The 14,306-nt window shown below is 39.5% G+C and overlaps 1 protein-coding gene across 4 annotated transcripts in view; it reads left to right on the top strand.

The window, feature by feature from the left end:
• nrp1a (neuropilin 1a) overlaps window positions 1-14,306 on the top strand; it is a 197,720-nt gene that overhangs the window by 146,125 nt on the left and 37,289 nt on the right. For all 4 annotated transcript variants that reach the window (XM_063044352.1, XM_063044350.1, XM_063044351.1 and 1 more), the window contains exons 9-11: window positions 2,081-2,225; window positions 8,113-8,444; window positions 10,175-10,319. In XM_063044352.1, coding sequence (XP_062900422.1) covers window positions 2,081-2,225; window positions 8,113-8,444; window positions 10,175-10,319 — 622 coding nt within the window. The remainder of the gene's footprint in view (window positions 1-2,080; window positions 2,226-8,112; window positions 8,445-10,174; window positions 10,320-14,306) is intronic.

Genomic DNA, 14,306 nt, shown 5'->3' with positions numbered 1-14,306 from the left:
CTGTGTTGAAGGGCATTCTTCTTAGTCATGGCTGGAGGCTTCAGAACAACTTTGGAGTTATCTGTCATTGGACTCGGAATCTAATAAATGATCATAAGGGTTTAGTAGTACATTGGCTGATTTACTGGGTTAGTAACCAAAGGCCTGTGTGTTTAATTTGAAGCCATGGGTTCGAATTCCACCATGGTAACTGGGGAATGTAAACTTAAGTATAAATAAATCAGTAATAAAAATCTAGCATTAGTAATGGTGACCAAGAAACTAGGGTACAGTTGTTTAAAAACACATCTGGTTTCACTAATGTCTTTCAAGAAAGGAAATCTGTCATCCTTATCTTCTCTGGCCTATAGGTGAATTTGGATCCACAAAGGTTGGCCCTTAACTTCTCAATGAAACACTACTTAGGGGTAAAATGGGATAAGCTATAAATACTGGCCTTGTCAATCCTGCAAATGAACAAATAAATTAAAGATGAACAAATTAAAATTAAGTCAAATTAATCCTGTATCACTGAGCTCCTCTCAGTGTTTGTTCAGCAAGACCTGATTGCAGTCTTTCAGCGTGGAGGAGTGTGGTATTAGGACTACCTCAGTGCAGATGTCTGCTATAATCACCAGGCCACAGGATAGCTAGGATAGTTGGTGTGCACACCCCACCTTCCCCTCCACCCCCCACACCCAACAGCCACCTCAGTGGCAAAGTTATCCTTGGCATTGGGCCCATCATTGTCATGAAAAAATCTGCACATGCTGGAAACCCAAAGCTACGCACACAAAATGCTAGAGGAACAGGCCAGGCAACGTCTGGGGAGAAGAGTACAGTCGATGTTTCAGGCCAAGACCCTTCATCAGGGTTTAACATTTTCAAGCTGTTAGAAAATTTGCTATTACATGTAAACTCAAAAACACATTATTGACTAAAGATGGGCACTGGATGTGTAAGTTAATGGACAGATGGGGATTAATGTATGATCTGTGTAAATGGCTGCTGGTAGTTGACATGAACTCGCAGGTTAATGTAATTGGTGAAACGTACATTATTCACAACCACAGACATTGAGTTGTGGTTCACTTCAAGGGGCTGGTTTGACATAAGGTGACGACGTAATTACGTAAGGTTATTTTACTGTGCTTTTTGTTCAGTGTTTGGAATAACATAAATTAGTTGTTTTGGTTTCTTAAACATAAAATGCCTCACGTCATTTTATTTGCAAACTCGCTAGTCCAAAAGGCCTTACCTGTGTTATGCTATTCTAGGAGTCCTTAAAGATAATACAAATGTATAGTTAACCCAAAATGTCAACTGTCCATTTCCCTCCAGAGATGCTTCCTGCAGTGCCTTTTGTGTTGCTCCAGATTCCACTACCTTTGGTCCCCTGATCTTTCTTAAAAATGTAAAAACTAAGTTCTAGGGACTGACTCCTTTTTCCCCTGGCAGCTGTTCATTTGAATAGAGACCGCTGTGCTTGGTTAGCTTGAGAGTTGGAGACCTGCAGGCGTTCATGCTACCCCATTGGACCCATGGGGAGTCTTACCAGTGCAGCACCGAGGGAGTCAGCACACAAGCAGCAGATTGAAACAGTAGTACTAGAAACTGATTCTTTCTCAGGGAAATACAAATAAGTCCTGGCATTTAGCATTTGCATGGAATCTCAGGTAGGTGCATTGAACTAGTAATACCAAGAGTGGTGTAATACAAGGCACTAAGCTGAGCAGACAAAATTCCCAGGTTCCGTCATTGCTCAATATTTTGTTTCCTAATGTCTGCGGGACCAGGGTAGAAAAATTAGTTTGCCAGGCTTTGGAGTGGAGAGTGATTACTCGGAGAGGCAGATAAGATTCCTGCTCCTAATCAGTGATTGTTATCGGAAACTGTGGGTGTTGACTCCACATTCAGACATAGTAATCCAGAAGGCTGATGACTGTCAAGCATTGCCAAGATTTTGGGTGTATATCTTGGCCCAGGTTATGTAACATAGCAATATGACAAACAGGCTGCTAACTTGAAGAATTCTTGGTTTAACATTTTGAAAGCATTTGTGATTTTGTCCAAAGCTGATCACGGTCTTTAATATTTGCAGATATTTCAAGGCAACAGCAGTCCCAATGAAACAGTTATAAGGAAATTCCCTCAGACAATCCTGACGCGGTATGTTCGGATAAGACCACAGTCATGGGAGAACGGCGTTGCACTTCGCTTTGAACTATATGGATGCAAGATCACTGGTAAACAAAAAGCTTCTGTGAAAACTGTTCACTCCAATGCACCAAAGGCATTATTGATAAACAGATAAATGTTTACTGCAGTTATCTTTTCTACAAAGAAACCTGCAACAACAAAAAAAGTATCACCCTATTTAAATCTTTCCTGAGAAATATACAAATGTGGAACTTATGTTTGCCCAATACAAATTCATTCTTTTCCCTTATTTATAGAGTATATTTTCTTCTTACTTAATTGAGAGGTATCAATCCAAGTTGGAAGAGCCAAAGATTAGGGACGTCCATGTGTTCAAAGATTTATAGATTTATCAATCTAAAAATATCAATTGGAGCATCGAGAAACATCTCACTGCTTGTCTGCTCTGAATCATCTTTCGCGTATGCAAGGTTACTTTAAGTTGAATGGAAAACTGTTATCCTGCAGTTGTGTGGTTGTATGTTTTGGGAACAGTGATATTTAACTATTGCTTTAGTATTTGAGAAAGTTGCTAACTGTTCTATTTAAAATCACTGTCTCAAGGTGTGACCTCAATGGTGCAACGCTTAATGCTCAAAAATTTGCACCCAGCACCAGTCATGACATCTGATTTTTGTAACTGCATTGGAAGTGCAGTATGGCGGCACCCTCCATTTGTAGGATTAGAAAAACGTTCCAGATGATCCAGCTGCACTCTCCTCATTACCTTTGTCGCAGTAGTCGCATTTTTGCTTCTGGGCCAGAGGAGTGTTTGTTCAAACCTATTTCCAGGGAAGTGTTCATGTAAACTAGATGATGAGTTCATTGTCATCAATAAAATGCTTCCCTGTCAGACATGCCATGTTTTGGATGTGGTGTGAAATTCACATCCTGTCTATCTTCTTAGGTTCTTCCACTATGATGGTTAAATTGCCTTGGGCTACATTGTAGTGGTTATCACATTTCCCAACAACAACAGTGACTGCCCTTTTTTGGCTGTGAAAAACTTGGCGAACCTTTTCCCTTTCTTAGACTCCTGGTTTAAGTCCAGCCTGGCCCCACTGGGAGAAAAATATCCTTTGTCTACCAGATGTAAATGTACTAAAAGTTTTACCAATATTCACAGAGCAAATTCATTGTTGCCAAAAAAAAGTTAACACAACCAAAGGAAAAGTATCAACTCAAGTCTGTAGCTCAAAAAGAACTCAGAGTGGAGCATACAATCACTTTCTTTTTGATTTGTTCATTCACAGGCTATGGACATTTAGAATTTAGAATTTATTTAAATCTTACATCCATCCCTCAATGTGAGGGAGTAAAAATCTTTGTGTTATGACTCCATTGTATTTGTTGTCCTTCCCCATTTGCACCTAAACTGAAATCTGTTTCCAAAAGACATTTTCAACCTCCTTAATACATCTGGAGTCAGGAATCAGCTTGCCAGGATAAGGTCAGGTTTATTTGCCTCATCAGCATCAGTGAAAATATTCAGTGACTTAACAGCCCCTTTTATTTTTCATAAATTCCAGATTTATTTAATTTCCTAAATCTACATCCCCCAAATGCCATGGATGGGATTTGATCTTGTGCTGCTAAATCAATAGCGCAGTGCTATCATTGCTAGTCAAGGAGCTGAACAGCAATACTGCCCTAGAACCTGGAATTACACATGTGCATATTACTTTGCAATCCTGAGGGAGGTAAAGCCCGACAATGTGAATGTCCACAGTGATTCTTTTGCCTATCAGCCATAGAGTGCTCAAGAAGAACTACCACAAAAAAAAGCATGCCCAGTATCTTTCCTCATGAATTGGAAATCCATGCCTAGTGTCGTTATCTATGTGAGATGTAAATTGTTACCAAGTTTGCGCTCCAAACAGTCTTGGACATTTTTTTTTGTGGGAGTGTGGGGACGGAATGAAACTACCAGCAATTAGATAAAGACTGAAAATCTCAATTAGGTTCTCACAGGGTGGGAAATGAGAAATCCAACATTATTAGATCTTGAGAACAGATAATAAAATTCTAAATCTGAGGAGAGATATTGGACCCAGACTAAAAGTAATTTGATCTGGTCATGCACTTCAAAAAAAAATATGGGGATAATTGAATGGAGGGAAGGCAGTGCTTTTCATTAAGTCCACATTTAGCAGAGAAATGCATGATAACAAAGAATAAAAATGGGATTTGAAAAGACAGCAATTAAACAGGCAAAGAGGAATAGTGAAATTATGTTATTAAGGAACAAAACACAAAATGTGTTATAGACTCTTCAAGGACAATGGAAATTTGGGATCGGAACAGGATCATTAAGCAACGAACAGGAGAAAACCATTGATAGTAGGAAGGAGACAATAGAAATAAACCACTATTTTGTTTCCACATGGTATCAGGGAGAGACAACAGGTGAACATGACATTGGATGATAAAATGAAATAGATGCATTTAAAAGAGAAAACAAGTGAAGATGAAGTAACCTAACCAATTCAAAGACAATAAAACCAGATTGATTGCATCCATACATTTTTAAAAGAATTAAGACAAAGATGGCAGGTGCACTGCTGCTCACATTTAATAATTCAGTAGATAGAAGTACTGTGTCAGAGGACTGGCAGATAGCTAATGTAGTATCTATTCCTGAGTATAGAAAGTGACTATGTCTAAAGATTAATAGAGCCATCAGACTAGCATTAATAGTTGCCAAAATATTAGGGTTTCTACCAAAGAAGTGCAAGAACAGATAGATTTAATAATCAATAATCAGTATAGATTTCCAAAGAGAAAATATTGCCTAACCTATCTGAATTCCTTGGTGAGGTAGCAGAGAGTATAGACAATGGAGTTGGGTAGATGTGATTTATTTTGGCTTTCAAAAGACTTTTGATAAGGTACTGCATCATAGGCAGGTGAATGAGAATGGAGAATGTGAAGACAAAGTTGAAGTGGTAGAATGGATTGCTACCTAGCATCTGGACTGTATAAGCAGAGAAGTGTATTAAAGGGTAGCTATTTGCAAAGGAAGAAGGTAGTTAGTGGAGTCCCATAAAGCTCGGTGCTGGGACAACTGCTCTACAAAATTGACATTAAAATTTAGACTCTGGAATTATCAACATAATTTTTAAATTTGACATTGGTATCCACTTTGGTGTAAGGAGAGAGGTGGATGGAATGGGGGTATTGTCAATACTGCAGAGTGTGATTTGCAAAATAATGATGTTCGGCGCAGATAAATGTGTTTTATTACATTTGTTTAGAGGCATAGAGAGAGTGCATATTTCTGGATAGGGTCAACAAACAAAGTGATCCAAGGATACAACTATACCAGCATCAAAAGTTAGGCCAGTCTAACAAGACAAAAAAAAGTGCAGTGGGATTTATTTCTGATGGGATACAATTGAAAAGTAGGGACCTTATCATAAACCTGGATCAGACCTTACTGGGGCCATGTTTTGATACATACTGACCATGCTACATGCATTCCCTGTCTATAAAAAGATATAGAGAGAGTGGGGAGATTGACAGCGATAATTTTGGAAATTTGACGATACAGATGTAAAGCTATATATCTCAAAAGGATGAATGGATAGGTCTCTTTTCTCTCACGAAGAGAAAACTGAGGAGTAACTAAATAGAGCTCTGTACTTGAGAGCCTGGCAGAAAGAAGAGAAAGTAGAAAGCATGTTTCTACTTTTAGGTTAGAGAGGCCGTCACCAATGAATGGAGACAATGTGTAACTCACCACTACAGGGAGGGGATGGAACAATGAAGATACATTTGAAGGGAGGCAAGGCAAGCATATGAGAGAGAAGAGAAAAAAAGTGACATAAATAGATAAAGATGAGCAAAGATGGGATCAGGTACGTAAAGGCTGGCATGGACTAGTAGGGCCAAATAGTCTTTGACTGTACTGTAAAAGTTGGGTGGCGGTGTAGAGATACATCTCTACCAAAGGAGGTGTAAGGCCCTCCTACCCTCTGCTAGCCTGCAGGTCACCCTTAGGCAAGATGCAAAGCCTGCTTCACCAACCCCTCCCCTCCCACCATTCAGGGTCACATAAGCCATAGGAGCAGGTGGTGGATGGTCATATGAGCAGCTGGTGCATATCACAAGCCCTGGTTATGCAACCACTGATGCTAGGCAGACAATCTCTGAAGAGTATTGATAATGGCTGGGAACATCAGTCTTGTAAAGACACTGCCCAGAAAAAGGCAATGGCAAAGCACTTCTGTAGCAGAATGTGCTAAGAATAATCATGGTCAGAAAAGGACGATGATCAACCACATCATCCAGACATGGCATATATGACCATACAACCATAAGATACTGGAGCAGAATTAGGCTATTTTGCCCAAGTCTGCTCTGCCATTTTAGCACAGCCAATCCATTTTCTCTCTCAGCTGTAATATCCTGCCTCCTCCCCATATCCCTTCAAGCCCTGAATAATCAAGAATGTATCACTCTCTGCCTTAAGTATGTGTAGAAACTTGGTCTGCACAGTCGCCTGTGGCAATGGATTCCACAGATTCACCACTCTCTGCTAAAGAAATTCCTCCTCATCTCCGTTCTAAAAGGATGCCTCTCTATTCTGAAGCTGTGCCCTCTCGTCTTAGACACCCACACCATAGGAAACATCCTCTGCACATCCAATCTATCGAGGCCTTTCAACATTTGGTAGGTTTCAATGATGCCAGCCCTCATTGATGGAGATGATATCAAAAGTAATCCTATATGTGTATGGAAATACTAATTCTGTATGTCCATATATTTTACATATATATATTTGATTTTAAATGTGCATACAGAAGAGCTAAGTTATAATTGATTAATAATGAGCTACCATTTATCTTGTAAAATCCATCATGATTAATCACTTAAACAGCTGCAGCTCTACTCATAATGAAATGTTGTCACAGAAAATGGCAGCACTCAAAATTTAATAAAGTGCTCTTCAGTCAGCAGCCACGAGTGACAGGAATATGGTAATATCTGAGGCAGTGAGGGGTGTGGTGGCTCACCACTCTGCCATCTCCCTGGAGTCAGAGGCCCGTGCTTGGACTGGAATCTCTTCTGCAAAGCCTTTTTGCTGGATCCTTTTCATTTCTGTTTTAGATGTTTATTTAATTTGTAAGCTCCTTTCTGATTAACTCTTCAGTGCTGTGATTTATCATCGCCAGCTAGCCAACCAAAAATGTAAGGATTTACTTCAGAATCAGGTTTAACCTCGCCGGCATATGTCTTGAAATTTGTTGATGTTGCAGCAGCAGTACAATGCAATACATAATAATAGAGAATAAAAATAGTGAATTACAGAGTGTATATATATTAAATTGTAAAATTAAGTAAGTAGTGCAAGAATAGAAATGAAAAAGTAGTGAGGTAGTGTCCACGGGTTCAGTGTTCATTCGGATGGCAGAGGGGGAGAAGCTGTTCCTGAATCGTTGAGTGTGTGTCTTCACACTTCTCTACCTCCTTCCTGATGGTAGCAATGATACCACACGCTCCTCAGTTAATCTCCACAGATGGAAAATGATCAGGACCACACTTCAGAGGAGCCAATCAGAAATCAAAACCAGAATGAACAATATAGTAAACACGAGGAATTCTGCAGATGTGTGTACTTGACATAAGTAATTCTTACCCGTATCTGAAGTATTGTGTTGGAAACAAAAGTTGATCGCTAACAGTAAGCCTTCAAGTAAGTGATGAGGAAGTAATACCATACCACAGAACAGTGCAGCACAATGTGTCATCCATCTATTTACCATTGGGGCTGTGCCTTGCTTTAATTCAACAGTATTGTTTTAGTTTTGTTCAGATTTTTCATTCCACAGTGCTACCAGTAGATTGTTCTCCTTATCACTGTAAGTACATCTTCATTTAAAAAAAAGCATTAACTCATTCTTCACTAATGGCCATTAACTTGTTGACCTGTAGATTACCCCTGTTCTGGAATGCTAGGAATGGTATCTGGACTCATCACTGATAACCAGATCACAGCCTCATCTTCCATGGACCGTTATTGGGGTCCTGAACATGCTCGTCTTCTCACCAGTCGTCAAGGCTGGGCATTACAACAGATCCATCGGCCTTACAGTAATGAATGGATACAGATAGACCTGGGAATGGAGAAGGAGGTGCGGAGCCTGATCATTCAGGGTGTGAAGCAAAGGGATAATAAAGTATATATGCGGAAGTTCAAACTTGGGTACAGCACAAATGGATCAGACTGGAAGTTGGTAACAAATCCTGGCAGCTCTAAACCGAAGGCAAGTAGACTGTGATCACAGCTTTAGATGTGAATATTTCTTTTTGAAATGGAAGCAGGACCTCTGAGTTCAGCTCTTGCCATTGTGCTGTCACTAGAATTAATGTCTCAAGTGCTACAGCACAACAATGCAAGCACATAAGCAGCACCCTGCCAAGAGTCTGGTGTCACCTTTGTAATGTGTAACTAGATGCCTATTTCCACATTAAATAAATAAATCATTTCTATCCTCTCCACCCGGTCAGAATGTATTAATCTCAGATTTCCTTGCAGCCAAATATTGATACCATACAGAGCTGGCATTTTGTTTATGTGAAGTGCACTAAAAATGCACACGTGTTTCTTGGGAGTCTTTGTGTGACAAACAGGAAAGCTGCAAGTCAATCAGAATGCAAAGATCCTCTTCATAGAAGAATATCTGGATAATGGTGTGTTTGGCAAACAGCCTCCAAAATATTTTCATCGCGGTTGTGTTGTGCATTTGCAGAGTCTGTAACAGCTAAATACAATTTGCATTACCGGACTGTAAACAAGTAAAGGTTTGCTGAGCACTTTAATGTAAGTGAGACCATGGACATAGGAGCAGAATTAGTTCATTCAGCCCATCGAGTCTGCTCTGTCATTCCATCATGGCTGATTTATTACCCCTCTCAACCCCATTCTCCTGTGTTCTCCCCGTAACCTTTGACACCTATACAAATCAAGAACCTATCAACCTCTGCTTTAAATAATACCCGATAAATGGGCCTCCACAACCATCTGTGGCAATGGGTTCCACAGCATCACCAGTTAATTTGGATAATATTCATATGATGCTGGCACTCTGCTTGTTAAACTCATGTGGCTAAGTTCATTTGGCCCAACACGGCCTAAAGACTGTCCAATAATGACCTATGGACAATCCAATGGTGTTAGCAGCCTGAGAATGTAACTCCGAGCAGAAAAAGAATGATTGCAAGACAAACATATAAATGTCATTTAAACATTCTTAATACCCGGTCCTCCTCTGAAAAGGTATACACTTAGGTCACTTCATACAAAGTGTAAACCTTTTTTCCAGTAGTTGGTGTGATTCCATGGTACTGGTGATTTAGGAGCAAACCTTTATGGAGATCCATCACTAGTTTATAGCAATAAACAGGCCATATACTTCCTTCACCTGACTTAAATGAAATGAATTTTGGAGGCAGAATATTATAGGTAGATATGACATTTTCTTTTTGCTTCAATTGGTGTTTAATTTCTTATGGTAACATTTTTGTGATAGTTTCTTAAATCACAATAAGTTGCCATTGGTTGAGATGAAAATTGGTATGTTTATCTCCCCTTTATTTGGATGGTAAATTGGCACAGAGCATAGTTGTTTAATAAGAAAAGCTGTTGGATACATGACCTGTCTTCGTGATGAAACTCAGTCTTCAATTTACTTTTGGATATTGATTTGTTATTTACTGTTATTGTGTAATACCCATGAAAACTTTTAATTAGTTCTACTGAATTAATATACAATCCTATGCTTATTGTACATAATTCCAGTTAGAATTCTACTGTCAAGTTTTGAATTTTCAGGATCAATTTTATAATTACAAATATCGCTGGGCTGTGAAAATTGATTGCATATTATGGATACACTAAGTAAACTTAGTTTCAGGAATGAGCATATTTTTTTCTCGTGTGCATTTCTGTTAATGGATTCGACTAATGTCTGACTACTTTTTCCATATTGTCTAGGTATTTGAAGGAAATACCAACTATGATACGCCGGAAATTCGGAAGTTTGAACGACTTTTCACAAGATATATTCGTGTCTACCCTGAGCGAGCAACGCCTGCTGGGTTGGGACTACGCATGGAATTGTTGGGATGTGAAATCGAAGGTACTGTGTTTTTTTAAATGACCTGTGTCTTCACTGATTGGAGTACTGCATCTATCAAATGTGGTAATAGCCTTGGAAGGGAGGTGGAAGATTGAACAAAAGACAAAATAACTGAGATCAACGCTTCCACTTGCTGTTCAATCTTCATTGACTATTTTTTGAGTGTCAACAAAAGCTGAAGCTTTGCGCTCTGTCTTCTTCATTTACCAGTGCAAGTGTTCCTTCAGTTAGTGCAGAGGACATGTATTTTAGTGGTTACAACATTGCTATATAGCAGCCATATAACCTTATAAATAGACTAGAGGATATTTGAAAACCAACGTCTAGCTTAGTTATAAAATGTCTGTGACTTTTAAAACTATAATAATTTACAATGCGGTACAGCACATGATCCAGTTTACACCAATGTAAAAATATCTATTTCCTGAGAGCAAATGAACATTTTACCCCCGCTACTTGTGCGCGATGGGATAAAATTTCATTTAACATAAAAAGGCATGCAATTCTTTTAACACTATTTTAACAATAATGGGTTTGAACTAAGCAGGTTAATGCCCCCATTAAAATAGCAATGTGATCTCATACCATTAGACTCCTTGCTGCTGATGTGTTTAACCACAGAAAAGTCTTTGTGACTCACAAATTGAATTTACCCATCAAGAGAAATAACAATATTTATATCTATTTTGTGTTCCTCTTCCCTGTTGTTGAGTGATAATGTGATGCCCTCCAAATCTAATATTAGATGCTGATATTTAAAATGATCAGGATAGATGTATTGACTAAATTCTGTGCTGCACTCCTCTTTTGGAGGCCACTCCCTCATTCTTTGAGGTGTACCCACATACTCACCACTATCTCTCATCCCATGCGCTACTGAAAAGAGATATTGTGTACTTATGAACATGTCCTTCAATTCAGGCATCCGTTAGTCTCATGAGACCATGGATTTGCACCCGTGGAAGGTTTCCAGGGCGGAGGCCTGGGCAAGGTTGTATGGAAGACCAGCAGTTGCCCATGCTGCAGGTCTCCCCTCTCTACGCCACCGATGTCATCCAAGGGAAGGGCATTAGGACCCATACAGTTTGGCACCAGTGTCGTCGCAGAGCAATGTGTGTTTAAGTGCCTTGCTCAAGGACACAACACACTGCCTCAGCCAAGGCTTGAACTAGTGACTTTCAGATCACCAGACGAACGCCTTAACCACTTGGCCACATGCCAACACATGAACATGTCCACACCAATACGATATAACAGTGAGGGCACACCTACGTGTCCTTCCAATGATTGTAACTTCCAGAACTTGTCCAGATTTGCCTAGTAAAGACTATAATTTTGCATGTTCTTCTTTCACTTCACCAATCAGAAGATGCAATCTTAGATTTAAGCTTTTCTGAATTAGAAAGTCTTTCTTTAATCTTCTCCTCATCATTGTAATTGAATATCTATAACCTTTTTAATAATGTCAGCACGAGGAAATCTGCAGATGCTGGAAATTCAAGCAACACACACAAAATGCTGGTGAAACGCAGCAGTTCCACCAACATTTTGAGTGTAATAATGTCAGCATTTATTAGCAAGTGGTTACTCAGCTCACAATGCAGCTTCAGGTTGGGCTGACATTTCAATGAATGCAGTTCTGAAGGGCTGTCGCAATGTAGGAATGTACCACTTGTCGAATCAGTTGGTAAACCCAAATTTTGTCCTTTCTCATGGGTATTAAAAGATCCCACTGCACTGTAGGGTCAGTTGGGCATCAAGGGTGGGAGGCGGAGGAGCTGAGGCATTGAGATCAGCTACAGTATAGCTCCCCCATTCAAATCGCACTGTACCATCAAGTTGCGATTGTTCTCCCTAAAAGAGGTACCTCTTAGTTGATTGTATTTCACAATTGATCTGACCAAGCTATATACATTTCCTTGAAAATTCATTATTTAAGCAATATGATTGCAAAATGTATTTAAATAAAATTTCCATTAAAGCAGATTGAAGCATAAGTTAATGAAGAAGAGTGCTTATATTTATTTTTTATTTATGAGGCATGGAATCTGGTCTTTGTTCCCTAACTGGCTTTGAAAGGAGGATTGTAAGGTGCCTTCTTGAATTCCTTAATCAACGTGTTGAGAAGTTTGGTTAATGTGTACAATCGTGTGCAGTGCTGTTTGTTGACACGTGTAACTGCTTGTCACCTATCTGAATCCAGTTTTGGGGTTAGGCTGCTTCATTGCAATAAAAATATTTGTCTAAGTACAGTGGCAAGCAAAAGTTTGGTCACCCCGGTCAAAATTTCTGTCACTGTGAATAGTTAAGTGAGTAGAAGATGAACTGAACTCCAAAAGTCATGAAGTTAAAAATGAAACATTTTTTTCCAACAATTTAAGCAAGATTAGTGTATTATTTTTGTTTTGTACAATTTTAGAGTGAAAAAAAGGAAAGGAGCACCATGCAAAAGTTTGGGCGCCCCAAGAGATTTGAGCTCTCAGATAACCATTACCAAGGTCTCAGACCTTAATTAGCTTGTTAGGGCTATGGCTTGTTCACAGTCATCATTAGGAAAGGCCAGGTGATACAAATTTCAAAGCTTTATAAATACCCTGACTCCTCAAACCTTGTCCCAACAATCAGCAGCCATGGGCTCCTCTAAGCAGCTGCCTAGCACTCTGAAAATTAAAATAAATGATGCCCACAAAGCAGAAGAAAGCTATAAGAAGATAGCAAAGCATTTTCAGGTAGCCGTTTCCTCAGTTCGTAATGTAATTAAGAAATAGCAGTTAGCAGGAATGGTGGAGGTCAAGTTGAGGTCTGGAAGACCAAGAAAACTTTCTGAGAGAACTGCTCGTAGGATTGATGGAAAGGCAAATCAAAACCCCTGTTTGACTGCAAAAGACCTTCAGGAAGATTTAGCAAACTCTGGAGTGGTGGTGCACTGTTCTACTGTGCAGCAACACCTGCACAAATATGACCTGGAAGAGTCAGCAGAAGAAAACCTTTCCTGCATCTTCACCACAAAATTCAGCATCAGAAGTTTGCAAAGGAACATTTAAACAAGCCTGATGCATTTTGGAAACAAGTTCTGTGGACTGATGAAGTTCAAGTAGAACTTTTTGGCCGCAAAGGTATGTTTGGAGAAAAAAGGGTGCAGAATTTCATGAAAAGAACCCCTCTCCAACTGTTAAGCACGGGGGTGCTTTGGGCTTGTGTTGTAGCCAGTGGCATGGGGAACATTTCACTGATAGAGGGAAGAATACTAGCAAATTCTGGAAGCAAACATCACACCGTCTGTAAAAAAGCTGAAGATGAAAAGAGGATGGTTTCTACAACAGGATAATGATCCTAAACACACCTCAGAATCCACAATGGACTACCTCAAGAGGCGTAAACTGAAGGTTTTGCCATGGCCCTCACAGTCTCCCGACCTAAACATCATCGAAAATCTGTCAATAGATCTCAAAAGAGCAGTGCATGCAAGGCGGCCCAAGAATCTCACAGAACTAGAAGCCTCTTGCAAGGAAGAATGGGTGAAAATCCCCCAAACAAGAATTGAAAGACTCTTAGCTGGCTACAGAAAGCGTTTACAAGCTGTGATATTTGCCAAAGGGGGTGTTACTAATTACTGACCATGTAGGCTGCCCAAACCTTTGCTTCGGGCCCTTTTCCTTTTTTGTTATTTTGAAACTGTAAAAGATGGAAATAAAAAAAATAATCTTGCTTAAGATATTAAAGAAATATGTCATCTTTAACTTTATGCCTTTTGGAAATCAGGTCATCTTTTATTTGCTTAGCTATTCACAGTAACAGAAATTTTGACCAGGGGTGTCCAAGCTTTCGCATGCCCCTGTATTTACCAACACATTTACTATATAGATTATTTAATGTAAAGACAATGCTAAATTAAATTCAGTGCTCTCCTTTGCAGAGTGGGGCAGGCAGAAGAGGAATTCTGATGTTTTGTCCTTGTGGCATTCAGTTACCTAATTTCGCCTTACT

This window comes from Mobula hypostoma, chromosome 3 (genome assembly GCF_963921235.1).
Source record: "Mobula hypostoma chromosome 3, sMobHyp1.1, whole genome shotgun sequence".
NCBI classification, from domain to species: Eukaryota; Metazoa; Chordata; class Chondrichthyes; order Myliobatiformes; family Myliobatidae; genus Mobula; species Mobula hypostoma.
This window is presented reverse-complemented; position numbering and strand designations above follow the sequence as displayed.